This window comes from Equus quagga, chromosome 8, assembly GCF_021613505.1.
Source record: "Equus quagga isolate Etosha38 chromosome 8, UCLA_HA_Equagga_1.0, whole genome shotgun sequence".
Lineage (NCBI taxonomy): Eukaryota > Metazoa > Chordata > Mammalia > Perissodactyla > Equidae > Equus > Equus quagga.
This window is the reverse complement of record NC_060274.1, coordinates 35929655-35957623: the sequence shown is the minus strand read 5'-3', so window position 1 is coordinate 35957623 and position 27969 is coordinate 35929655. Positions and strand designations below refer to the sequence as shown.

The following is a 27969-nucleotide window of genomic DNA, read 5'->3' as shown; positions in this document are numbered from 1 at the left end:
TGGGATCCCTCTTTCTTCTCATCTTTACAGTATCTTCAGGGCTGATTTAGGGGAAGAGGGCCAGCCGCCCGGGCAAGCTCTCTGTCTTGGCAGGAGCTGTGTATTAGTCAGGTTCAGTAGGGAAATAGAACAGTAGTAGCTTCTGTGTAGACAGAAAGGATCTGAGAGAGATCCACTAGCATCTGAGAGAGACCAATAGGATCTGAAAAAGAGAGAAAGAGATTCATTTTAAGGAGCGGACTCCTGTGATTACGGAGCTAGCAAGTCCTGAGATCTGCATTGTGAGTCGGCAAGCTGGAGACCCAAGAGAGCCGATGGTTTTGCAGGCTCAAGACCCAGAAAGAGCTGATGTTTCATTTCAAATCCGAAGACAGAAAAATCTGCCCAGTTCAAAGGTGGACAGGAAGAACTCTCTCTTACTTGGGAGAGGGTCCATCTTTTTGTTCTATTCAGGCCTTCAACTGATTGGATGAGGCCCACCCACGTTGGGGAGGGCAGTCTGCTTTACTCAATTTACCAATTTAAATGTTAATCTCATCCAAAAACACCCTCACAGGAACACCCAGAACAATGGTTGACCAAATATCTGGGCACTCCATGGCCCAGTCAAGTTGACACAAAATTAATCATCATAAGCTGTGTAAGTATTTTGTTCTTTCCATACAATCATATCATCTTCCAGTAAGGTGATGCCAGCAATGATTGTTTTCCATTTTCTTGTCTTTTACCTTGGCTAAAACTTCTAAATCAGTTTTGGAAAAAAAAAGGTGATAATTTCCTGTTCATTATGGGAATACTTCTCTTCATTGTGTCATGTTGGCTTTTGATTTCAAATGATCATTCTCAGCTCTTCAGGAAAGAAACCTCTTTTTATTTACTGAAAGCTTTTCTTAAAAAAAATATTTTAAAAATCAGCATTTAAAAAAAATTAGAGTGTTGAACTTTATAAATGTTGTTTCAGGATCTGTCAATGTGGGCCTATAGTTTTTCTTCTTTGACCTATCAAATGATGAATATCCAATCTTTGCATTTTTGCAATATTTCATCTTAAAAGTTTTCTATTAGTACATGCTGGTTTAATTTATGCTGTTCTATTCAGAATTTTTACATTTAAATTCTTACATGAGTGAGTGAGTGAAGTATATATTTTTTTCCTTTGAGGTACTCTGGGAATTTTGGTGCCACCTTTTCAAAATGAATTGGGAAGTTTTTAATATTTCCCTCTTATGAGGCAGTTTAAATAACTCAAGAATTTTCTATTCTTTGAGAGTTTTTAATAGAACTTGCTGCTAAAACAGTCTAGGCAGATACCTTTCTGCAGGAGATCAGTAGCACTTTGGTGACACTTATTTTCTGAATTCATTCTCTGGTTATATTATTCTGTTTAAATAAGATCTTTTAAAAGTAGTAACCCTTGGATAAAGAAGATATGGTGTGTGTATATATATATATATATATATATATATACAATGGAATACTACTCAGCTATAAAAAAGGACAAAGTCGTCCCATTCACAACGACATGGATAGACCTTGAGGGTATTATGTTGAGTGAAATAAACCAGACAGAGAAAGACGAACTCTGTATGATTCCACTCATAGGTGGTAGTTAACATATAGACAAAGAGAACTGATCGGTGGTTACCAGGGGGAAGTGGGGTGGGGGGAGGGCACTAGGAGTGAAGTGGTGTACCTACAACATGACTAATAACGATGTACAACTGTAATTTCACAAGGTTGTTAACTATCATAATCTTAATTAAAACAAAAAGTAGTAACCCTTGGACTTATTAACTATTCGGTTTTCTGGTTGTTTAGTGCATTCTTGCTTTTGCCTTTATTAGTGTTCTCTGGTTCCCTGCAGGGCCCACCTTCCTGCTCTCTGTTCTCTGGGTCAGGCCAGGGCTCCTAGACCATTGATAATGTGCTGTCAAGGTGTTAGGGGCTTGTAGAGTCGGCCGGTGGAAGAAAGACGTAGACAGTTGGTGGCCAGGGCCGAAAGTGCAGTTGTGGAGAAACGGTGGGCAGAGGCTGCAGACTGTCGCCTCCTTCTGGAGAGCAGTCCCTCGGGGGTGGGCTGGGTGTCTGCTGGTCGAGTGGGGCAGGCTCTGAGTCATGGGTACAGAGCTAGAAAGCAGCTAGCTTTCTACCTTTTATTCAGGTGGTTTACGTTTTCATGAAACAAGTCAAGGTGTGTCATGAGTTCAGATTCATATTCAGCATATGTATCAGCGTCTCCTTGATTTTGGTAACAGTTCGTCTTAGTTTTTATTGCTATCATGAGTTTTTATCTTCCTCTGTTTCTTCATGAGAAGTTTTGAGAACCTGTCAGAGGCTTCGGTGGGCGTGGCTAGTGAGAGCTTCTTTGCATCTTGGATATAGAATGTGCAATTGGAAGATGCTGGAGAGGTATTTAATCTCCTCTAAAACATAAAATAATTTCAGGAACTGTAGTATTTTCCTTTTTCATATAATGATAGACATATAAGTTATAAATAAATGTAAATTTTTCATGAAAATTGAGTTTGCAGGACTTCTGTTTGCTCCTACTGTTAGAAGAGGATAGAGCTTGATTTCTGTGCATTTTTCTATAATTTTAACTTACACTTTTTCTGAATAGCAACCCCCCTCCCTCTGTTTGGTGCCTCTACCCACATACCTCCCCCGTGTCTGTCAAATAATGCATAGTTTAGATGATCTCTGAGGGTCCTCTTGGCTGATATTCTCTGATTTGGATTTTCCTGTGTGGAAATCCAAATGTCTTAGTAAAGCTTCTTACTCAACTTGGTCTGCTGTTACTGCATACTTGTGTTTTCACTGGTCTTTGTGAGGTACCCACAGTTTTGTCAGGTGAAGTTCAGAACAATGGAAAAGCATAAACCCTGCTTCTGAGGATCTTGTGATCGCCAGGGGATACTGGGAAGAAAGGAAAAGAGGGTTATGTGGGCTTTAGTGGCGGAAATTGTCCACCTGAATGGCTTATCTTGAAGATTGCTTAGGTTATTCCGTATGGCTGGAAGGAAATGAAAAGCTTATTTGCTTTTCTCATTTTTTTTCCCCTCCTCTATATATTCTTATCGCTTTCCCAATATAAACTAAATGATGGGAGTTGATCCTGTTTATGGTATGTGGCTTGGAGCATGGGGACCTTCACCTTGTTTTTTCCTCCTTGAATTGAACATGAAATTCAGATGCTACAGGGCAAAGGAGAGACCAGGGTTTATGAAGACTGCATATCTTGTGAATCTTAAGTAGAGCTCTGCAATTATTAGAGGTTCCAACTTTTTCTCACTTTTCTAGTCAAAGTGTATGGTAAGGAAAGCAGCTTTGAGAGATAGAATCTTAGTTAAGGCGATATAAGGTTTTGAAGAGGATGTTGAACAATGGCTTAAAAAATAGTGTTTATTTCTACAGTAAATATAATACATGTTTATTGTAGAAAATTGAGAAAATATTGGCAGTAGCTCACAGTAGTGATTTTTATTTGCCATCTTCTGTGTTGGCCACAGCAGCCCTGTGACCCACTGTCACTCCCATTCTTCAGATGAAGAAACTGAAGCTCAGAAAGGTTACTATTTTAGTGTTATTCTCTTCATTTTTCTCACACATGTGTATAAATATTTCTTCAATAAAATTTGGATCATGCAAAGCAGATTTTATGACCTACTTTTTCACCTATTAAGATGTTTTGAGAACATTTCCCTTTGTTATGAAATAGTCTTTGAAAGCAGATTTTAATGTGTGTGTAATGTTTAATCTTGTGAAATTTACTTAAGCCAGGGTTTCTCAGCCTTGGCACTGTTGGCATCTTTGGCTGGATAATTTTTTCTTCTGGGAGATTGTCCTGTGCATTGTAGGATGTTTAGCATCATCCCTGGCCTCTCCCCACCAGAGGCTAGTAGCACCTTCTCCCCCTACTCAGTTGTGACAACAAAAATGTCTCCAGACATTGCCAAATAAATGTCCCGGGGGGACAAAATGAACTCCGGTTGGGAACCACTTATTTAACCATATGTATTCTATGCCTTTAAAAATAATACATGGATATGAGTAGACTCATCTGAATTTTCTATCTATATGAAAAAGTAGACCGATGTCATCTAGATTACATTTATCACTTCCTAATTTCAGCTACCTGTTTTGGTTAATATATGTTTTCAGTAATAGCTATATTGCTTGAAAGTCAAAAATTTAACAGCATTATTTGCATTCCTGTAAGAACATAATTGGTTACCTGTCACCAGTCTGATGGAAAGGCATCCTGGGAGCTTTGACTACAGTTGTTTTACTGTAGATGAATTCCATTATCTCCATGTCACTTTCTTAAAAAGTTTGGTCATTGAGGCAGCTATAATACCTTGTGTTATTAATGGAAGCCAGAAGTTATTCTCTTGGCTTGTTTATGTAGTTTTGTTGATATGTTTTGACATTTTAGAAGGGTATATGAAACCATCTTTCCTATCAGATAATCATCTTTTTGTGTAAATAAAATCATCTTTCTGTAATAGAACTGTAGGCTACAATAATTAATAATCGCACTTGCCCTTTTAAGGAAGTGACATTCATTTGGGGGAGTGGTGGGCAATACAAAGCTAATTAAAGTCATTAGTCCTTGATTAATTTTGAATCTTACATTTAGGGTCTTTTTTTTGTGTGCAGATTTTTCTCATCATAGATCTCTTTTACACTTTCTGGAAAAATTCAAGATTGATATATTTGGAGATGTCCTATATTGTCCATGTACGTTAATTGATAACATTATAGTTTCAAGTAAATGTATGTTTGTATATTATTTGTACAATAATATATAGTTCTTGATTATGTTGCCTTTGTTGATAGTACTGTGTTGTAGTGAATAGATCTGTTCCTTAAAAGTTTGTTAATTATATTTTTGAGACTCAAATTATATGTTTTGATTGACTTGCAGTATAATTTCAATTTTGCTTTTTTTAAAAAAAGTCTTATTTTTGGAAGCAACTGGTTTTTTTTATTTTTCTGTTCTCCCTCTATCTTCTCCAACAGTGATCAAAGAGAAATATTTTAGTATATCATGGGCTCCATATGAGGTGAATTACTTGTAAAGAGAAAGTTTTTTAAATGCACATTTTCTAAAATTCAGATGTTCTGATATTAGATTTTTATAGCTTTTTTATATCTTAAACTTATAAAGTTGATTACTAATTTTGAATATTTCATTTCTCCTTAAGATAATTGGAATTCTAGAAAGAATGTTCTAGAGGAGGAAAGCCTTTATTTTATACCTTCATCATACCCATGGTTGAATATTGATTTGCTTTTTATTAACACTTAGTTTTTTACTGTGGAAGTTCAAACTGCATTTTCTTTTTAAGCAATGAGAATTCTTTTTGAGGATGTTAGTGTTCCCTATAGTTCTAGCTTCAAAACATTGGATATTTATTAAAAGGATTTGCCCCTAGTCAGGTATAGTTGATGACATGAAACCAAGTAAACCATCTCTTGAGAATTCCTGGAGGTTCAGCTGAGGTCCTTCTGATGGGTGAAGCTGCGTGGGATAAAGGCCATCTCCAAAGAGCGAGGCTGACTTGTCCAGCAGTGCTCAATGGTGGTGTTTCGCACTAGCTTAACTTGGGCTTTATAAGAATCTCACCTCTCCCCTTCAATATGTCTAGTATCATTTTGTTCTGTGAACAAAACAAACAGGACAAAACTGGAGTTTAATAAAGAAATGCTATCCAAAAACAAAATTTTAAGTTCTATATAAATATTAACAATAGAAAATGTAATGATCTGTTAACCTCCAGAATTCATGTCACACACACTTTTCAAAAGTAAAGTTCAGGTCTTCATTTGGACTGTAACAGTGGTGTGTAAAGTGTACTGATGTGTGAAAGGTATGGATGAAGTTAAAATTAAAAAATTGGTTATAAACACCAAAAGAATGTTTCTTGTACATGAATTTTAAATTATCAGGTGAGAAGTGTAATATTCTTTTTGGTACGCAAGTCCAAGGTGACAGGACTTCCTCCTATTTTTTATCCTATGGTGTTGGTAACAAATTACTAAATAGTTTTTTAGGCAGAAATCTTTAATTGCCTTAATTTGTTATCCCCCAAAGTATTTTTTTTTGCTTTTAAGTTCAAAATTCACTAAGAATGACTCTGATATGAAATTTACTTTTAGATCATGTTCTGGAATCCTGTATGATGATTTAAAGGACTTGTCTTTAATTAAAAGTGCTATACATTTAGTGAAAATCCATGTTAGTGGAGGAATTGATTCTTTTTAAAGGAAAGCTGCAAATTTTTCTTGTATGGGTAAATGTCACTCTGTTCATATCTTTGCTTAGCTGCAAGTCAGGACTTGTACTATTCCACTAGGTTGTCATAGAAACGCAGTTAACTGTCATCTCAAGTCAGACTGTTGATGGTTTTATTTGTAGGTTTGCAGGATTATTAAAATTTAACAAAAATTATTGATTTGCTTTTTATTAGCACTGGATTGTTTTCCATGGAAGTTCAGACTGCATGAAACCCTTTTTTTCTGTTTAGATGTTTTTTGTAGTGAAGCTCTATATTAAATCTGCTTGATTTTTAAAAATATTTTTTATTTAAAATGTGATATAAGTCTGTAGCAATACAGTAACCTCCATGAATTGTATATTTGAATTACTTTCCATTTTCTTTGTTTACAGCAAGCAGAAAAATACCTTAAAAATTCACCTTTAGCTTGCTTTTAACTTAACATAAGATACCTGTCAGAAAAGCGTGAAATGTTACATCAAGTGCCTAATATTGGAGTTTTCGTTTTATTTATGGTTTTTGAAGCCTAGCGTGAATGCTTCAGTGAACTGTATTGTGAAAGTATTTATTTTTGTATATTTATGTGAGAGAAATTATTTAGTTTTCACTTATAAATAAGACAGGCAAACCTTATTTACAGTAACTTTATCTAATGGTCCGAGGATGAGTGCTTTTATGCAAAATAGTCAAGAGGGTGGAATTAACTTTTCACGTTGGATGCGCATTTGATGTCCAGCCTGGAACAAGATGTGGCATCTTATTATAAAGACTAACATTCAGGGCTCAATTTGTATTTAACACGTTTACTTCAGAATGCACATATCATCTTTGCCACATTTAATGTTAACTTGTTGGTAATGATTTCTATGTCTTGCTTGGAGGTACATAAGCAGAACTGTTTGTTGCTTTTTGTAATTTTTCTTTTTCCAGGGTTTTTAGACTTGGTTAATTAGCTCTTTCACATTTATTTTAGCAACAGGTCACTTTTTGACATGTAACAGCTCCTTGGGTTGGGTTGACTATCATAGTTACCTTTTTAAAGAAGTGTATGTCTTGAGATAGCCATGTTTATTATGCTTCCTTCTATTACTATTTGTTCTTAAAATTATTCTTGGAAAGTTAATAGCAGGTACATCATCTTTGACTTTACTACTCTTTTAATAACTAATAGCTTGTGCATACTTGGAGAAGAAAATTTAAGACAGCTCATCAGTAGACATGAATACTGATTTTTTTAAAACTAGGTTTATTGCTTTTAAAATTTTCTAACTGTTCTTGTAGCTAGCCTGACTATGGCCCCCAGTGGTCCTCACCTCCTAGTATTCCTGCCCTTGTGTCACCCCCTCCCACACTCAATCATGGCTGACCTGTATGATCAATAGAATATTACAGAAGTGTTGGTGTGCAACCTCGGACGCTAGCTTGTATATAACATTGTGGCTTCCACTTTGCTCTTTCTTGGATCACTCACTCTGGGGGAAGCCACCTATTATGTCCTGAGGACATTCAGGCAGCCCTGTGGAGAGGTCCATGAGGCCAGGAACTGAAGCCTCCTGCCAACAGCGAACACCAGCTTGCCAACCACTTGAATGAACCATCTTGGAATCGGTATTCTTTAACCCCAGTCAAGCCTTCAGATGATTGCAGCCCCAGCTGACATCCTGCCTGCAGCCCCATGAGAGCTCTGAGTCTGAACCACCTGGTTAAGCTGCTCCTGTATTGCTTACCCACAGGAACTCTGTAAAATAATATGTATTTTTGTTTTAAGTCAGTAAATTTTGGCATAATATGTTATGTATCAATAGATAACTAATGCACCTGCTAAATAAACACATGTTAAAACATTTCCTGTTGATCACATAGTTTAAATTTCTTTGTAGGCATAAAAATTGTGGAGGCTTCTGTTGTGATTTGTGATATTTTCATAGGAGTTTGGGTAGTGTGTTGTACAAGGAAGGCATTGACTTTAGAGCATTCATAACTGAATTTGATTTTTGGCTTTGTGTATGTGTCTTGATGAAATTACTTAAAATTTCTGATTTTCAGTTTTTACTGAAAATCTGTAAAATGGGATAATTATACTTAACTCACCATAGTTTTGTTTTTTTTAAGTCAGGATGAAATGCGATATCTGATCTTAAGCCTATAGAATGATGTTTGATATATCATCCTCTCCATTTATCCACACATTAGCCCCCTTGCATGTGAAAATGCAAATCTGTGCCCCAAAGGTAAAGACTTTGTAAGCATATGAGTTTGCGGTCTGTGCTTGGTGTGTCCGGTCAGTTTTAATGTTTTCAGTAGACCCAGCTCATAGTACTCTGCAAGTCATTTTTCTTTTACATAATTTTCTTCTTACTATGATGCACCTGGGTGTGATTTTCTTCTTATTTATCCTGCTCAGGGTTGGAGAGCTTCTTGAATTTGTGGATTGATGTCTTATCAGTTTGGGATAATTCTCAGTTGGTATCTTCTTAAGTGTTGCTCCTGCCTCTCTTCCATCCCATTTGCCTTATCTTTCTGGGACTGTAATTAAAAGCATCTTAACCCTATTCACTGTGCTCGATACATCTCATACATTCCTTCCTTTATTTCCCATCCATTTTTCTTCTCTGGACTTCTCTTTGGATATGTTTTTACCTGTTTTTCATTTCACTAATCCTGTCTTCTGCTTTGATAATCTTCTGTTAAACCATCTATTGAGTTCTTAATTTGAGTTACATTTTTCAGTTGTAAAATTTTTATTTGATTCTTTTTTACAGATTGCCATTCTCAAAAACTCTATCTTTTCATCTATTTTCTCCATCTTTTTCTCTTTTTTGAACATACTGGTCATAATTGTATTAAAGTGCTTTTCTGCTAACTCCAGTATCTAGTTCACCCTTGTGTCTGTTTTTATGGTCTTGTTTTTGTCCTTGATTTTTAGTCATTTGGTCCTGTCTTTGGCAAACCTGGTCATTTTTTATTGAATTCTCGGTATTGTAAGTGAAAAATTGTGGAGGCCCCAGTGATTTTCTTTCTCCAAGGAGTCACCCTTGCCTTACTGGACAGATGTTTGGGGGTTATGTACCTTACTCCAGTCGGGGATTGAACTGAGTCAAAGCTAGACTGAAGTTTTGGTAAGCTACTTTTCGTGTCCCCTGGAGACCAGGAGTGTTCTGATTGAGGCCCCGCAGTATTCACCAGGACCTCATTTCCCAATGGCACCAGACTCTAGTTCTTGTCCTCTCGGCACCTCAAGGCAGCTGGTTTGCATTTTTGAGGCTTTCTGTTTAGCTTTTTTGCCTCACACTCTATGTAGCTTTGGAAACGGCCAGTCGTCTTCGGGGAACAGTGGTTGTGTAACAAGCTCACTTCTCTGCCTCTCTCTCTCACTGGAATCTTAGCCCCTCAGGTCTCCAGTTTTGTCACTCTGTCCCCACAACTATCAAAAAGCTCACTGCTTTCTCTGTCCCTAGCAGTGGCCATCCTCCCAGGCAGAGGCTGGGTTCTCAGCCTCCTGTCCTGCACCCAGAATTGGTAAATACCTCCAGGAAGAATGGCTGTGGAAGGCCAACTCACCTCCGTGGTTTCTCCACCACCTTGAAATCTGGTCCTTCTAGTTCAGGTTGCCGCAGCAGCCTTTTAATTGACGCCTTAGACGGATGCGGCTGTATATTCCCTCAAGCCTTTCTAGTTATGGTGGTGAGAGCATTGCTGCACCTCAGACTACTTGAAGGTTAGCTGTGAGGTGAAGACTATTTTTTTTTAAGCTTTTTTTTTTTTAAGATTGGCACCTGAGCTAACTACTGTTGCCAATCTTCTTTTTCCTTTTTTTTTTCTTTCTGCTTTTTCTCCCCAAATCCCCCCAGTACCTAGTTGTGTATTTTAGTTGTGGGTTATGGGACGCCGCCTCAGCATGGCCTAATAAGCGGTACCATGTCTGCACCCAGGATCCGAACCGGCAAAACCCTGGGCCACCAAAGCAGAGCACGTGAACTTAACCACTCCGTCATTGGGCTGGCCCCCATACAATTATTTTTGAAGGAAATCTCAATGAGTGGATTATTTTTGTGAACTTCTGTTTTGGCCAGCTTTAGCATATCATAGTTGTCAGCATGTGCACATTTTTTTTGTTTCTCATTACGTATCGATGCAGTAAAATAAAATCTTTTTTTGAGTGATTGTAATGATATTTGTAACTATCCTTGATTTATTAAGTCATGGCCATTATAGTCAATCTAGATTTGATTTAGATCAATTTAGTTTTAGATCAATTTAGGTTGATCTAAAGTCAACCTAACTTTATTCCATAAATGTAAGGATTAGGGATATCTTATGATGCTATATCAACAGTGAGGTTGAACATATAAAGTTAATAGTGAATAGCAATACTTATAAAATGATTAAGAAATTTTTAATGCATAGGTAGGTTTATTTAGATGAGAGTAAATAATATATTTTCTAGCATGAACTAAAGTAATGATTGTGCATGGATTATCAGTTATTTAAAATAAATATTAAAATTTTTTATCTGAAGGGTAAGTATATATTTTCCATTATAGAAAGTTTCAAATTTTCTTTCACTTTGACTTAATGTTTTTGCAGTTATATTTTTCTAATGAAAATTAGATTTTTTTCAAATCTGACAAAAATATTTATAATCTTGCAATACAAAATTCACGTCTTTTAGAGATTTGTTGTATTCTTATGTCATTGCTGTGTTTCTTGCCCATGAGATCATGCTGACAGGTATTTTTCCCCCATGCCTTTTATTGGCAAATGTCTGCATAGTGGGCCAGGCAGTTTAGTATTTAATAAGCCAAAGTTGATTACTATTGACAGTAAGTATGTATATTCTTGATTTCAACTTTTGAATTTATTCCACCAGTAAAGTTGTAGCAGTTTTGATACATCTAGTTGGAAAAATGAAACGTGAAGCTCTTAACCTTTAGTTACAGTTGTAGTTATTGACAGTCATTGAGGGAACGGTCTCCGGTTCGCCCTTAAGAAGTGTATTTTGAGTGTATTTCGGATAAATCCGTGATATCTGTCATTTTCTCTGCTTTTTGTGCAGGAAGAAGAGAGTGAAGAGGAACCCAAACTGAAGTATGAAAGGCTTTCCAACGGGGTGACAGAAATCCTTCAGAAGGATGCAGCTAGCTGCATGACAGTCCATGACAAGGTAAGGTAGCCCTTGTAGAGGATTCTTCTGTAAGTCATGTCTCTTCTAAGTTTGTTTATACTTGGAGTCCAGATGCTTTTGGTGGTGGATTTTTACAGTAATTGTATCTCCCTGCCTCTCCTCCTCTCTTCTTCCTCACCAACAAGAAAACCAAACAACCAAAAATATTATATGTGTAATCGTGTGCACTCACACAACACGTTGCAAGAGTGTATCAAGTAGAATTTAGATATTGATGGATGTGAAAGATTTATAGCAAGTGGTTCTTGGAAACTCTATTGCTTAATTCCTCAAATCATAAGGAATAGAGTAGGAAAGTGTTAAGATTAGAAAAAGTGTGGGGCTCAGTGCCTTCATAAGAATAGAAGAGATGACGTTGGAAGCATTAGGAATCAATCGACAAGCCCCAAATTATTAATTATGTATTACACGAATGAATTAATCCACATCTGCGTCTTCGTCGTAACAAAGCCCCCACCAGTTTTCTGAGTCGACGCTGAGTATCGTACAGCACCCTGAGCCCGTTCTTGGACCAAAACCTTCCGTGTCGTGGTCGGAGTACTGGAGGCCAGGCAGTTTCACCCATTGCTCTCCTCTTCCCTGTGAGCCTCATCCTCTCCTTGCTCCTACCCCATTCCGTTTTGCTTCGGATTTCACTCCATTGTAAACAGATTCCTGTGCTCACTCAGCATGTTAATAGAACATTTGCTCTCTGTTTTACCAGAAACCCCTCCTTTGAGACGCCTACTGTTCAGCTGCCCCACCTCTAGCCCTTCCCATTGCTGCCATCTCCCAACTACCTTGTCACTTCCCTTCGCCCCCTGAGAACTGGCCTTGCAGTTCTTCAACCTACTTTAATTCCAGGGACTCTCCCGTCTGCCCTTTCATCTCCACCTTTAAGGCCACACCCTGGATGGTTTCAGTACCTGTAACTTGAGGATCTTTCAGTATACTCTCTGTTGACTCCTTTTATCCTTCAAGATATTGTGTTAATTTTCCCACTAAGCCTGTTTTGTAACTTTGTGGCGCCCTGATCTCTGGTTCATTCTTTCTCTGTTCTTTTCTGTCTCTATCAAGTGGTTAACCGTCCTAACTTAACTTTGCCAGCATCTTCAATTCTCTTACATCCGTGTGCTTTCTTGTGCCCCTCAGCCTCACTCTGAACTCTGAGTCAGTGCTCTGATGACCAAGCCAGCCAGGCACTTGCTGGTACAGATTCACATGTCCCGGTAAATGTGTCAGTAAAAGTGCTCCTATTTATTTGCCCTTCATCAGCTCCTTTAGTCCTCTATCTGCCTTCACTCTCAGAAGATGATGTCATTTCCATTTAATTAAGATAATTGAATCTCTCAGGCATGATCAACCTCAGTTCCTGACCCCTTTCCCACCTCATCTGAATCTACACCCATCCTGACTCACAGGAGGTTTTCTTCCTTCTGTTCAAGGACCGTTTTTTGTCCACTGTTGTTTTTACCTCCCCTCATTACTTCCCGTCTCTCTTAGAGACATACTATGTCCTGAGTCAGACCTGTTCTAGCCCTAGGTAACCACTAATCTACTTTCCGTCTCTATGGATTTGCCTATTTTGGATAATTCATATAAATGGAATCATATGTTGTTTGGTCTCTTGTGTTTGGCTTCTTAGCATAATTTTTTGAGTTCATGTGTGATATAGCATGTATCAGTACTTCATTCCTTTTTATGGCCGAATAGTGTTCTGTTGTATGGACATACCACATTTGGTCTGTCCATTCACCAGTTGATGGACATTTTGCTGCTTTTAAAACTGTGCATCTCACCTTTCTTCTTGAAACTTCTTTATCATGGCACCATTCTCATTATTTTCTTGATCATTTCTGTTACTCCCTTCTGGTTCTTTCACTTGCTTTTTACCTCTCCCTTTCCCTTACATGTTGGTTTTCCCAGGACTTGGTTCATTGTTTACATTTCTTCTGGATTTTTACTTTTCTTGATTTGAAATGTCATGTTTTCTGTGACACCTACACTCCGATGCTCCCCAGAGTAGCGTGCTTATTTATCCAGGTGCCTCCTAAACAGTTCCAGCTGTTGTTCTATGTTTACCTGAAATGCAGCACATCCATAGTGAACTTATCTTTTCCCTGTAACCTTGCATCTGTTTTTTCTTCTCTATCCCATTTAGTGGCATCACCATCTCCTTTGTCACCTAAGCCAAAGCTGACTCCTTGTCCACTTTCACCCAGTCTTCCCCAAAATCCTGGTGATTTTCTTACCACACCTGCCCCAGCTTAGGCTCTCATCTTCGCCTGCCTGTACTCATGTGCCTCTAATTTTTCCACTTCAAACCCGCCTCCCATCTGGTTGCCAGAGTGATCTTTCGAAAATACAAATTTTAAAACCCATGTATAATTTTCCTTATCTACTAAGTAAAGTCTAAGCTCCTCAGTATGGTATGTAAGATCCTCTAAGATCTTGCCCCCTTGTAGGATTGGCCTTATGTCTTACCACTTTCTGCCATCAGTGTGGTGCTCTGGTGGCAATGCTTGGCTGTCCCTATTTACAACATCTCTTCTACCTGGATTCCACCCCCTTCTCACTTGCTTGAATCTACTCCCATCCTAAGCCCAGGGTCCTTTAGTTCAGACATTCGTCATTTCTCCCTGGGACTAATGCACACATTGCAAACCAATCTATCTTCCTTCAGATTTGCTTTCACTCTAGTCCATTCATAACACTTCATTTACTAAAGTAATCTTGCAGAAATTCAAATCTGATCGTGTAATCCTCCTTCCTAGAATTCTTTATTGGCTTCCTGATGTTTTCATGATTTGGACAGTCCTCCCCCCTTTCCTCTGCTTTCCTACCTTCATTTCTCCATAACTATTCAAGTGCCTCCTGTTAACCAACCTTTCCACTCCCATTGCCTGTCTCCTCCCCTGGGCACAAACTGGATGTTTCCGCTATGTAAAACTACTTAGAATTTCTTGACTTTGTCCAGCTCCTTATGTGACCCCATGCCTTGGAGTACATCACATCCACTCTGTCTGAAATGGTCTTTACCACAAGCTGCCTCCATGTCTGCTGTCTAACTCTCCTTCACATTTCAGTGCAGCTGACACCCCTCATGTTCCATAGAGTCTTAGAGATACTTGCATTTTAAGCATAGTCTTTAAATTTAATTTTAATCAGTTAATTTTTTATATCTTTCTCCCTCATTATACCGTCCCCACTTAAGTCACGCTTGCTTATTATCTGAGCATATTTTAAATACTTTTTGTGTGTTGAATGGACCACTGAATGGATGAAATGGGGAACAAAGTTTGCCTGCCAAGACATCAAACTTTATTAACACTGTACTCAAACCACTTGGCCAAGGAGCTTGAGAGTGGGCTTTGTAATCAGTGCTAACTTCTAGAACATGCTCTCTGAATCTGAGACCCATCTTTCTATTCATCAGGTTTCTGATCCAGTTGAGAGTATTTTAGCTCTTAATTCTGGCCCCAGCACTGCCACTGATTGACTTTCCAGGGAAGTCACCTCTACTCTCAGGACTTATTTCCTCATGTGTATTGAAGGCATTCCTTGCTCTCATGCTTTGAATACTATAAAACGCTATGTGAAACATAGACGATATTATACAGCTGACCATATTTGAAATATGATATTTCTTGTTTCCTTTTTGGTGTCCAAAGGACTGCTTATCACTTCTCCTACTTGTTTACTGACAAAAAGTCCAGTCATTCAGAGTAGAATCAGTTATGCTAGTGGAGGGTTCAGAAAAAGAATTTGATGCCTGATCTGATAGTTTATAAAATGAGTCAAGTTTCTGTAATTAAACACAAAAGTGGCTGATTAAATTGCAGTTATTATTTGCCCATCCTGGATACTAAGTGCTCTTAGGTGGAAAAAAAAAATTAATAGTTATAAAAGAGCTGCAAGACTTAAAGGCTGGAAGGAGAGTCACATTTAAAGAATTTGTATTTACATTTGTGGTTTTTGGCCAATTTTGCATTTTTTGTTGTCTTTTAAGTAGTTGAAAGCATTAGCAAATGGAAGTATGAATCATCAATGATTTTGGTAGTTAAATAAATTTTTTAAGACCTGTATGATTGGCTTATCAAACTTGGTTTCTTCAAAGGGCACATGAAGTTATTTATTTCTAAAAGGAGCAGCAATAGTTTATCTAATCCAAGTGATGAAATATTTTTCTAAACAAAAGCTTGTCATAAAAACCACTGCATTTTTTTTCCAAAAACATTCTTAAGTATAGTTTTAAGTTGAAACTATAAAACCAAAATAACTATCTTGTGTTTCCTTTCCATCTTAAGTATTGAATGAAATGAGTAACTTTGGAAAAAGAAAAAGGGAAGGCATTAATATTTCGGTAAAGTACCCTGCACAGAATCTTTAAAACTTCGAAAAAATAAAGTATAATTGGAGTTTCAAGAACGGCCTTCCCAGAGGGGTCAGAGGCTGACCCAGTATTAAAGCATTTTAAGGATCCAAGCCCCCTTGGTTTTCTAACAAATTAAATACAATATTTATGAGGCGAATCAATACTGTCGAGTACTTGGGGTGCAGGGAGCTTTTAAGACCCATTCTTTTCCCATAGATGGTCTCAGAATGAAGTGGAGTGTTGTTTGTTTTTAGCTAGTGTTATGTAGTATTTTTGTATTCAAATATTGTCAGAGTGTAACTGTAGGGAAAAAATTGCAACCATCTCAGTCCTCTATTTCTGATTAGAATGTTCTTTTGCTTCGGAGGAAACATCCCTGTTTGGTTTAAATATTCAGGCTAATTTCCCTCCAGAATTCCCTCTTTCCCCTTCCCTTTCCAGGCCCAGGCATCCTGTTTTCACCCGGCTTGCTGTCTGCCCTGGATGAGTAATCGGCGTGGCACCTGGTGCATTCAGGCAGGCCTGTGCAGCGGAATCGTCATACCTAGTTATGTCTGCACACCTGATGTTTTATTAACCAGTATTGATTTTTTTACCCCGGGGACTTTTTTCTTCCTGAAAAAAGGCAACCTTGCAGGGAGTGAAAGGCATTGCAGGGGATGAATTTCTAATGAACCCCCTTCTTTCCCTTTTTGTGACTCCTCTTTAATGTAGCTTCATATTTTAAGTGCCTGGACTGAAATTTCATTTTAAGCCATTCCATTTTGAGAAATCCTTTTAAATCTTGACTTTCTGTAGGGTTATTTTTTAAAGATTGTGCTGCTTGACTGAAACTTAGTAGTGCCTGTAAATTTGAGCATTTCATTATAGGTTGCAATGAAGCATGCTAACATGCAGTGAAATATAGAGAATTTGGAACTATTTGAGTAATGCGTAAAGAAATAAAAAGGGAGAAAAATCTCATGTCGTATTTCAGGTAGTCCTAAAGTTTCTTCTGGTTTGTTTAGGGTTAGTTCAGAGAATTAAAGGAACAGTGGGAGTTATGAACTAGTTTCACATCATAAAATGAGTATGTAGCACAGTAGTTTTTTTGTGACAAAAAAGGATTTTTTTTGCATTAGAATATAAACATTTATACTCCATATTATACATTAACTTTTCCAGAGGCATTCTAATGCTAACCAATAGTATAAGTACATCTGAGTATTTTTATCTCTCTATATGGCATGGATTTCCTTTCTAAAAAATAATACTTTGTTGTTTGTGTGTGTATGTCTATGTTGAACTTAAATGATAGTGCAGATTTACACATTTGCCATAAATTAAGGTGAGTTTCTTAATCATTCCTTTCTGATTTTGAGTTCAACTGTAGGTTGGTCATGCTTTCACAGCTGCATTTTAATTTGCTGCCTCAGTCCATCAGGCATTGTGTACAGAGCGCATACACACCATTAGTTGTCAGTAGATGAGGGTCCTCATGAGTCATTCTGACAGCTAGCTTGCACTATCACAATAAAATAGGCCCCGTTCTGTTATTTCCCTGAAGCTGGAGACAAACCTCCTCCGAGGAACACATATCTTCCAGGGCATTGCAGATCACGTACACATTAAGGAGTCTTGACTTTGAAAATGCTTTTATTACTAATTGTGTATTAATGGTATGCTAATAAACTGACCCTTCTGTTCTTCTTACAGTTTTTGGCACTTGGCACACATTATGGCAAGGTTTATTTACTCGATGTCCAGGGGAACATCACTCAGAAGTTTGATGTAGTAAGTATACAGTATAAAATAATGTATGAGCTGAATTTCATGCAAAAATGTGTGCCTTAGGATCTTAATTTTAGCTGTTTGTTTTAATAGCAGAAAGAAGGATCTTTATCAATTAAATGATAGGGTGCTAAGAGTATAACTCTGAACTTAATAGTATATGCTAAAAATTTTAGAGGTGGACTTACAAAGAAAGAGCTCTATATGTATATGTTATATATTTTGGCTGGGTATCTTTTATATACAAACTCCCTTTAAAAATCTCTTTTTATGAATCCATTTAATTGCGATTCTTTAGTTAATTATTGTCATCCATTTGGCTTTAAATGGAGCATTTAAAATATTCCTATGTGTGTTCTTTTTAAATTGTAACAGTGCAGAATGTCTAAGTGAATTGTTATTAAAAAAAAATATATTGGGGCCGGCCCAGTGGCGCAGTGATTAAGCGCACATGTTCTGCTTTGGCGGCCCAGGGTTCGTGCTAATTTACGTACTTGGGCGTTTGTGGACTCTTTACAGCATGGACCCTCTCATTTGGTGACTAGTGTCAGTTGTAAGTACGTGCCCCATCATCTTCTCTAGATGCCGAATGTCATTGAAAATTGATTGATCACCTTGCTGCTTCAGTTTCTCTCTTCTAAATATATAAAACTAGTATTTTATGTGAGTATTTTTATGCTTGGTCTCTTAGGGGATTATATTGATTGAATTTGAAGAATGAAGTTTTTTGTTTTTTTAATTGTGATTTAGAATCATTGAGGAAATGTTGAATTTGAAGCTTGGTTTTAGTGTTTAAGATGTACCTTGAAAGCATCAAGAGCACCCATGGTTGTGTGAATGTGAACATTTGGGATGAAAAAGGGGATCGTTTCAGGGGGGCAGATAGTACTTTTTTGAAGAAGGCGTCAGCACTGTTGTGAGAGCCATCATAAGGTATTGGTGTAGTTTATAAAGGAAACCACAGTTTCTAGAGCTGATACATTGCATATGAAAGGAAAAGGGATGCTGTTTTACTTAAAAGAAACGGAACCGCCAAATGGTGGTAGAACCTTTGGAATATTCCAGAAAGGGAATTATGTGCTCTAATCATACTGATAGATCAGGAAAGTTGTGAGTTCTTGTTTTGCTTTAGCATCACTTCCAGGCAAGAGGAATATACTTTTGGCCATCTTTCATCTACCTCCTGGACACTGGACACCCATCTTAATGACGTAAGCGTTTGGTCTTTCAGTTGCCATCCATAAAATGTGTCGCTGCTGCTGGGCAGACCCCTTTTATGTGGTGTTACTCCTGTCTCCTCACCTTGAAAAAAGAACTTGCCTACGTGGTCTCTTAAATTTCCTGCTCCAGTTCAATGATTCTGTGACACTCTGCTTTTTAATATTGTATAGAAATTGTCGTGCTTGATTGCTAAGGTTCATGGGGCGTCTACCACTGGTTCCGTTGCCAAAAGAGAAACCAAGACAGATACTGCAGGAGTACATTCGTGTGTCTGCTCACTCATTCATTTGTTCAGTCAGTCTCTGTGTCTGCTCAGTGTAAGCCTTCAGTGACATCTTCTGATGTTAATTTTATGTCAAGTGTATCTTACAACCTTTTTCAGGTCATCTATGGTATCATTCCTAAATTTGCCCACACTTTTTTTCACTTCTTTTTTTTGGTCCTGCTTACGTGACGTCTTTGAAAATTAAGTTCTCTATAGCTTTGCACTCTTTTTTTTTTGGCAGGAGAGGAAGGTGCCGTGGTGCTATTTTTATTTATTTGTTTGCCTTACTCAAGAGTTTGATAGTCTGCTGTGGACAAGTTTTTCATGAGGCCCTGGCTTTTTCATGATTGTTACCATATTAGGTATATGACTTTCAGGTGACAAGTTTCAGATTGTCATTATCTTTTGAAAGGAGCCTCAATCTTCAGCTTCTTGTCTCTGATGAGTTTTTTCCTTTATTATTTTATTTTCCTATTTCTGATGATGTAGTTGCTTTGTGCGGCTCTGTATCATTGTTCCTAAAAAACAATTCTTTTAATTCTAAAAACACTGTTATGACTCGAATTTACTAATTTTATTTGAATGTAATGATTACTATATTTAATCAAGAACTTTTTTCATTAGAAATGCGTGAGAGTAAAACAAGTATTTTTTAAAAAATTAATGAATAAATGCCCTTTAGTTTCTGCTTCTAGGCGAAGATAATTTAAACAAAATAAAATTAGATAAATAATAATACCTTATATTTGCGTATGTTTTTTATTTTTCCAAGAAATATCTCTACAACTCTTTCATTACATTTATAGTTTTGAGTCCGGTAGTAGAAGTCATGAAGCAGTGGTTCAAACCTCACCAATCAATAGAGTTTTGTTTGGCAGAGGTTGGGGGCATTGAGGAATCTCTCCTTTAATAAGGTTTCCCAGGTGATTCTGCTATTTGTGATGGCGTGGAATCATTGCACCAGAGACTGTCTAACGTTATTTTAAATATATATGATATAAAAGAAGAAATAACTAAATAAATCATTCTGCATGTTGAAGAAAGTTACTTGTTATCCCATTAATATTTCAGGAGAAATACCGTTTGGCAGAATCTACAAAAGCTAAGCATATGCCTGCCTAATCGCCCAGCAGTTCCACTCCTAGGTGTATACTCAAGAAAAATGAATGGAGTGCGTATGTCCGCAAAAAAATATATAGACAGGTGTTAATAGTAGCGTAATTTTAATAGCTTCAAACTAGAGACAACCCAAATGTTCATCGATAGTAGAATGGATAAATAAATTCTGGTATATTCTTAGCAGTTAAAAAGAATAAACTATTGATACATGTAACACCATAGACGAATTTCACAGACTTAATGTTTAGCCAAGGAAGCCAGGCGCAAATGTGTACATGTTGTATGATTCCTTTTATATGGTGGTCAAGAAAAGGCAAAGCTGAACTATGATGATAGAGGTCAAATAATGATTTGACCTGCGAGAGAGCGCAGGAGATTCTTCTGGAGTGCTGATTATAGTCTCCATCTTGATGGTTTCCCAGGTATATACATATGTAAAAATCACTGAACTGTAGAGTTGAGATTTGTGCACGTTATTCGATACGAGTTATACTTCATAACACACCCGTACAGAAATACTTAGACACGTGTATGTCTCTTTGACCTTGAGCAAAGCTCAAATTATCCTTTGTCTGTTGAAGTAACCCTTTCCTCTACTCACTTCCAAACACCAGCGAATTTCCTAGGTTGGTATCCTCAGGGATCTTTATACAAATGAATCATGCTACTAAGATTATTCCTACAGCTGTATATTCTTCTACAGTTACATAAAAAGGTTGATAGAGAGGAGTCTGTGTTACCCAACCATCTATGACTGTTCTTTTGATGGGCAAGAGGGAAAATCAACTAGGATGATACTTTATTTTGCCTGTTGATATTCAGATTTGGGTACATTTGAAATATTCAGAATATGTGTTAATTAAAATGCTTTAGCCACAAATCTGTTTTTTAAGATTGTTTCTTGATGTAACTTTATGTTAACTCAGACTTAATTGATAAAATTCAATTTTACTTAACTCAAAGAATAAAATTAAAATAGGCCTTGCTTCTCATGTAAAAGGGCTCAAGTTGCTAAGAAAACTGCCTTCTTTAATATAGATCAGGCCGTATTCTCCTGAATAATGGTTGTCTTAATTGCTTGCACCAGTCTGTGACATGTGACTTTAATCCCTTAGAGGATCTCAAATTCCTTTTAAATTCCCACATGGCCTTTATGCCTATGTAATGCCATTAATCATAGTAGTTACTTTCTCTTTAATAGCCTCCACTTTCCTTAAGCATGTTAGTTTAAGTCTGACTAATTAGGAGTCAATGAGCACAGTATTTGGAGCATTATTCTGTATGTTTTAAATCTTTATTATTTTACGTGTGCTAGAAGGAGAGTAAAGAACTCCATTGACCAAACGTAAGTTTCTGCCGTTTACCTTTATGTGTTTTTGTTTCTTTGCTAGAAATGGAAAATGTGAAGATTTTGCTGTCATGGTGCCCTGGCAGGAGACATCAGATAAATACCTGTAAAATGGATGGTTACAAAAGGAAAGAGATAAAAAAACAAAACAGAACAGGGGCTTATTGGGCATTTTATGTTAAGATACATACCACGTTTTTTGAAATTAATCTCCTAAAAGGTCAGTTCAGGATTCCCCCTGACTCCACATAGAGAGTCTGTTGATATTTCTCTTCCTGTTTTTGATTTGGGATTCAACTAACACATTCTGTTCTTTACTGCTAATCTTTGGTGAAAACCCAGATTTCTGTCAATATTTAAGTAGCTCACGCTCCAAAATTTAACACCCTCCTAATAGGTGTCCATTTCTGCTCCTTCTCCCACCCAGCAGTCTCATCTCTGGGTCTCCGAGAATGCTAGATAGCTCCTCATGACTTCCCAGGTAAAGTCCTGACTCTTTAGCTAAGCGTCAAAGACCCTGGTCATATGCTGAAACCTACCTTTCCAGTCTTGGTGTCAGTTTCTTCCATCTTCACTGTGGTCCACTCACCATCTCCTGAGTATTGCCTCGGATATGCTTGCTTCCAGTCTTTAATTATATCTTTCTAGAATGGTGGCTCTTCCATTAAGTTCTGCTGTTTCTGTGATGTGCGTCCCCTGGATTCCTGTCCTGAGATGTCCTCTCCTTCTCTAAACTGCATTGTTACTATTCACTTGCAGCGCTAGTCCCTCCTGGTGTCAGTTCCAGCTTCACATGCATATTTAAGGTTTGGAGGGCGGGCGCCATGGCTCCTACTATGCTTCTTCCCTTGTTCCTCCCTCTCTTTTCTCTGGGGCTGTTTGGTACCCAGTAAGCATATATTGTTTGATAATATCTTGAAACATACCCATGAAACTGGTTTTCTGAAACAGACCCATGAAAGTTAACCTCTCAGTGGGTCTCTGGAAGTCACCTCTCTGCACTCTTGTGTGTTATTTCACCCTCAGCTCCCCGTTGGGTTGAGAATTAGGAATTGTTATATTGAGTCTCAACCTTAACTCCTACTTATGGAAAGTAACCCTTTTATGTAGCAATACTCATCAGGTTTTAACATATCACCTTTCCTAGTTGCTATGGGGAATTCATAAAGTCATCAAAGTTTAGAAGCTGAGGAGGCTTTAGAGATCATTCTAGATATAAAAGATACCAAGTAAGGAAACGGCGGGGAAATGGGCTTGATTTGCTTTGGTTCTGTATTGCCTGTCCACTTCCTCTTCTACCCTCCCCTCCTGGCTCATTCGAGGCCTCCCTCACATATCTAGACGCTCTAATTAAGTCATTTCCCTTACCTAGTTTAGAAAGACGTTTTTGTGACTGGTGTTTAAATGACCGTGGTTTCATTTCTGTCCCTGGGCTTGGGGACTCGGCCATCTTCCAGATTGCATTCCTGGCTTTCTACTGCTTTCTTTGGCTTAGAGAAATTAATCTCTAATATAAATCAGCTCCTTTTTTTGTTTCCTTTGTATTGATATATAAATATTGTTTGCAGGATTACCCATGTTTATTTTCATGTTTCAGCCAACGAAATGCCTGTCTTCTCGCTCATCTCTCTCTTTCCAATATAATCCTGAAAATTTATTGTTCCTTGAAGCCTCTTAGACTGCGTTTTTAATATTCACAAACACCTCTTTTATCTTTCACATGATTTAATCATCTACTTTTCTGTGATACCTTCATTTTGAACGTACAGTCATTTTGTTGAGATTATTTGCATGTGTCATTCTCCCCATAGAATGTGAGCTTCCTGAGGGCAGTTTCTGTGTGTAATTTAACTCTGCATCCTCAGGGCTTAGCATAAAAGCTGGTAAAAAGTAAGAAATTGATAGAAGTTGGCTGAACTAATAATTCCAAATCTGAAAAGTTGCCTATATCTGGACTATTTTCCAGATAAGCAGGGTTTTACACCTTCCTTTCACATATCAGGGTTATTGTGTGTACGTTATGGGATATCATTTGAACATAACCATTTCTTTGCAAGTTAATGCAGATAGCTTGCATTCGTTAATACCCTGAAGAGCCCAGCTATTTCGAGCTTATTCATAACATGGCCAGGATAATGTTGGGGTGACTACTTATTAAAAGAACCCTTGGAGCAGATCTGAAAACTTAATTTATCTCTCCTTGAACAAGGAAACTGCTCTACTATTGGTCTTGAGGTACTGGCTTATCACCCTGAAGCAAATCCCATCTATAGGATGCTGTTCCAGATGTGGTATCATTTCTTGGGAAGCATGGCATGTATCTTTTGATATTATCAAAGTGGTACATTGTTGGCTTAAATGTACCAGTGTCTGTAATACCTAAGACTGATTGGCGGGTCTCAGATTCTTATGTGTTTAAAGAACCTGTTTCCTATATTTGGACTTGGTATTTTGAGTGATAAGAAAATGTGTCAAATAAGTTCAGAATTACTTAAACAGAACTCATTCTAACTTCTGATGAATGATGCCAAGGAAAGTCATATTTCCAATTTTATGCATTTTTTTCTTAAATAATCTCCAGTGTGTGGATTAAGTATTTATAGGTAAGTTGATAACTTTGGTAGCATTTATGCACAGAGGTGACTAAGAAAATATATTCAGCTTTAAGGATGCTCCTCTCATTTAGAATAGTTAAAATATCATGCTTACAGAATATTGTAATATCTGACCCTTTAGTGGTAACTACATTTGGGAAAATATGTCTTAAATAGCTAAAGTTTGAAACATTTCTTCATTGAACGAAGTTACCCTGGTACTGCACACATTACAAAGTCAGGGTTGAAGTAATTTTAACTTTTCGGAATAGGACTCTGACCTGGGTAGCAGACTGGGGCCTAGTTGTCAGGAAGACTGTGGACCCCATTCTGTGGTGGGGGGGGTCCTCAGTTCTGATGCCTCTTTCTCTGGGGTCAGGTGCTTATTGCAGCATAAGCACATTAAAAGGATTGTGAACAGTGTGGAGGCTCCGAGGAGGAGTGATTAACTTTGTAAGCCAGAAAAAGTGAAATTTGAGGTGAATCTTGAAGGATGAAGGAGCATCTCCTGATTGTTGGAGTGGGTCTGGACAGGCTGATGCTCTCTTCCTGTGAAACAAGGAATCAGAAAGGACAAGGAACAGTCATTGCAGACGTTTTATCTACATAGATGTTTTGTTGTTCCTCTGGTAGCTTGAGAATAGGGGAGTGGAGAGGAGAGAATGGATGGTGAGATGCACTGAGAGAGACTTAGGCAGCAGGTTGGGCAGAAGGGCCGGAGGAAAAACAAAGACGTGGAGTGTTTTCATGTCAGTGTCGTTGTGGTGACTGACTTTGGAGTTAAGATTGTTTAGGGAAGTAAGTGAAACAAACGGTGATGGTAAATCGGATGTCTTGGACCAGGAGGCAGGGGCTTTTACCTGGGGTATGAGTGTCTGTGTATATAGTTTAATAGCAAATAGTTTATACCTTGAGTTTGTTAATAATAGACTTTTCAGTCTGTGGAAACCCTGACAGAGTATGTTTCAAAATAATGGTGTATTACTTCTTCCTTAAACAAGCTCCCTTTTTCTATTTGTTTTATTAGCCTTCTCTAGAAATTACTTTTTTGGCTATAATTCCCAAATATTTTCATTTGATAGAGTCATGATATATTATGATAAATGGGAACTTAAAGAATATTTTGTTCATCTGTCCATCCAGACATGAAATTCTTCTATAGCATTCTTATCATTTGGTTGTTCAGTCCTTATTTTACACCTCTACTAAGAAGAAAGTCGTTACTGCCAAGGGCGGCTATTGACTCTTAACACTTTTGCTTTTGTTAGTTTGATAGAAAAGGAAAAAATTCACATTAAAACTAAGTAAAATGTAATAATGCGTACCACTACACACCTCTCAGAGTGGCTAAAATTACAAAGACTGCTAATCAAGTATTGGTGAGGGTGTGAAGAAACCAGAACTTTCATACACTACTGGTGGAAATGTAAAATGGTATAACCACTTTGGAAAACAGTGTAGCAGATTTTTTAAAACATTAAACATACACCTACCATATGATCCAGCCATTCCACACTTAGGAAATGAAGCATATGAATGTTCATATCATTTTTATTTATAATGGCCGCTAAATAGAAACAATGTATATGCCCATCTACAGGGGGATGGAGAGAGAAAATGTGCTATATCCATAGAATGGCATTCTGTTCATCAATGAAAAGAAATGAACTTTTGATACACACGACAACATGGAATCTCAAGGCTATGAAGTTAAGTGAGAGAAGCCAGACTCAAAAGGCTACATATTCTATGGTTGCATTCATATAAAATTCTAGAAAATGCAGACAAACCTATAGTAATAGAAAGCGGATCACTGGTTGCCTGGAGATGGCCAGAGGGGTGACATGGAGGGATTGTAAAGTGGCGTGAGGAAACTTTCAGAACTGATAGATGTATTTTCATTATAGTGATCATGGTGAAGCTTTCACAAATGCACACATATCTCACAGCTTTGGCAGATTTACACTTTGAATATGTGCAGTTTATCGTATGTCAATTATTTCTCAATAAAGCTGTTTTTAGAAAACAAAAAGACAAAACTACAGAAAAAATAGAATAATGTGTTCCCAGAGGTCATGTTTACACATCAAAATACTTAGGTTATTGGCATCCAGTCACCCCAAACTGTTGGATGTTCTGTAAGGTGTTTGACACTATAAATGACACCATACAGAGTGGGGTCTGGGTCACTGAGGATTTGTTTGAGGTTCCCCCAGAGCATGGGCACTGTGTTTCAGGTCAGAAAAATGGGCTTGTTTGCAATAATAGAGAGAGCAGCTTCTGCACTAAGTATCTTGTTAGGGTATCTCTGCCTAGTAGGCAGGAAGTCTACCAGAATTGTGTTAGATTTTCCAGAAGAGTTTCATCTCAGAGAGAGAGAATTAAATGCCCTGTGAGGTAGTCTAAAAATAGGATTCCATTTTACTTTAGTGCAAAAAAATTAATATATTATTTCAGAGCAGGGCAGAAATCCGACTCAGCCAGACTTAATCAACAGTGGGATTACTGGCTCCTCCTGTTGTATGTCAAGGTGACGTGGGGCTTCAGGACTCAGACGGTGTCGTAGAGTCCCCATTTCCAGGATAGGCTCTTTTCGTCTGGTGGGCGTCAAGGTCAGTCCACAGTCTAAGACCCGTGTCACAGAACTATAATCCTCATAAGCGAGCTAGGACTCCTCCTTCAGTCACTCTGGCGAAAACCTGCCAGGAAAGACTTTGCTGGGCCTGGCTGCGGTACATACTTCCCCCTGAAGCGGTTGCTGTAGGTCATTTGATAGGCTCCTCTGACTAGGCTTGACTTAAGAGTGGAAATTAGGGGAGGGGGATGAGCCCCACTCTGATCACACAGAATGAATTTCTTAAACAAAAAAGCAGGTCTCGTACTGCCTGGAGCTGTCTAGGAGCCAACTGTCCTGTGCCTGGTACTCCTATCGAATGATGCTAAATCTGGGAGGAATACTGGGATGAGCATCCTAGGGCCGGCTGGGGAATCTTGTGACAGTTTATTTCCTTTGAACAGATCCTTTGAGGTGAAATCACTGGGTCAGATGCTATGAACATTTTTAAGGTTTTGCTGCAGATTGCTGCATTTCCCTGCACTTAGGTAATACCGAATTAGCCTCCCACCAGCACTGTATGATGAGAATGTGTCACTGTGTCTCATCCAGCATTAGCTGTTAGCCTTCAAAAATTCTTTGCCACTTAGATTTCTAGAAAATAGGAATTTATTGATTTAGTGTGTATTTTTCTGTTTGCTAATGAGACTGTTTACTCTTTTGAGAATTGTTTACTTCATATGCTGTCAGTATGTGTGTAAAGTTCGAAATTGATTTGTAATTAAAAAGTTCGTTGTTTATAAGCAAAAATAACAACATTGATCAGGGTGGCTCATGTGATGGCTCAGAATCACAAGTCACCAGCAAGTTAAATTTAACACTTGGAAATAAATTGTTCCATATTAAATGAAACACTGATGATTTACTTTTAGGACAACAGCTGTTTTCACACTAAATTAATACTTTAAGTCTCAACTTTATTGTCTTTGTTCACTTACTTTGATTCTTTAAGTTCTATAAAAGCTGTAAACATAGGTGTTTGTAGCAAATTTTAACAGTGTTAAATTTTAACATTTTTGTTAAAACATGACTTCTATAACAAACTCTTACAGATCAATGAGGAAAACACACACAACCCAAAAAGAAACTGGACAAACAGTATGAACAGGAAATTCTCAGATGGAGAACCCCGAATGTCTCCAGTAACCACGTGGAAAGATGCTCAGTTTCTCTAGTAATCATGGAGTAATCAGGGAAATGTGAAATTATCCTAACCAT

The 27969-nt window shown here is 37.7% G+C and overlaps 1 protein-coding gene across 1 annotated transcript in view; it reads left to right on the top strand.

Moving 5' to 3' along the window:
• Positions 1–27969, top strand: part of VPS41 (VPS41 subunit of HOPS complex) — a 177852-nt gene that overhangs the window by 25139 nt on the left and 124744 nt on the right. The window contains exons 3-4 of the mRNA XM_046669630.1: positions 11338–11445; positions 17516–17593. Of these exons, the coding sequence (XP_046525586.1) occupies positions 11338–11445; positions 17516–17593 (186 nt within the window). The remainder of the gene's footprint in view (positions 1–11337; positions 11446–17515; positions 17594–27969) is intronic.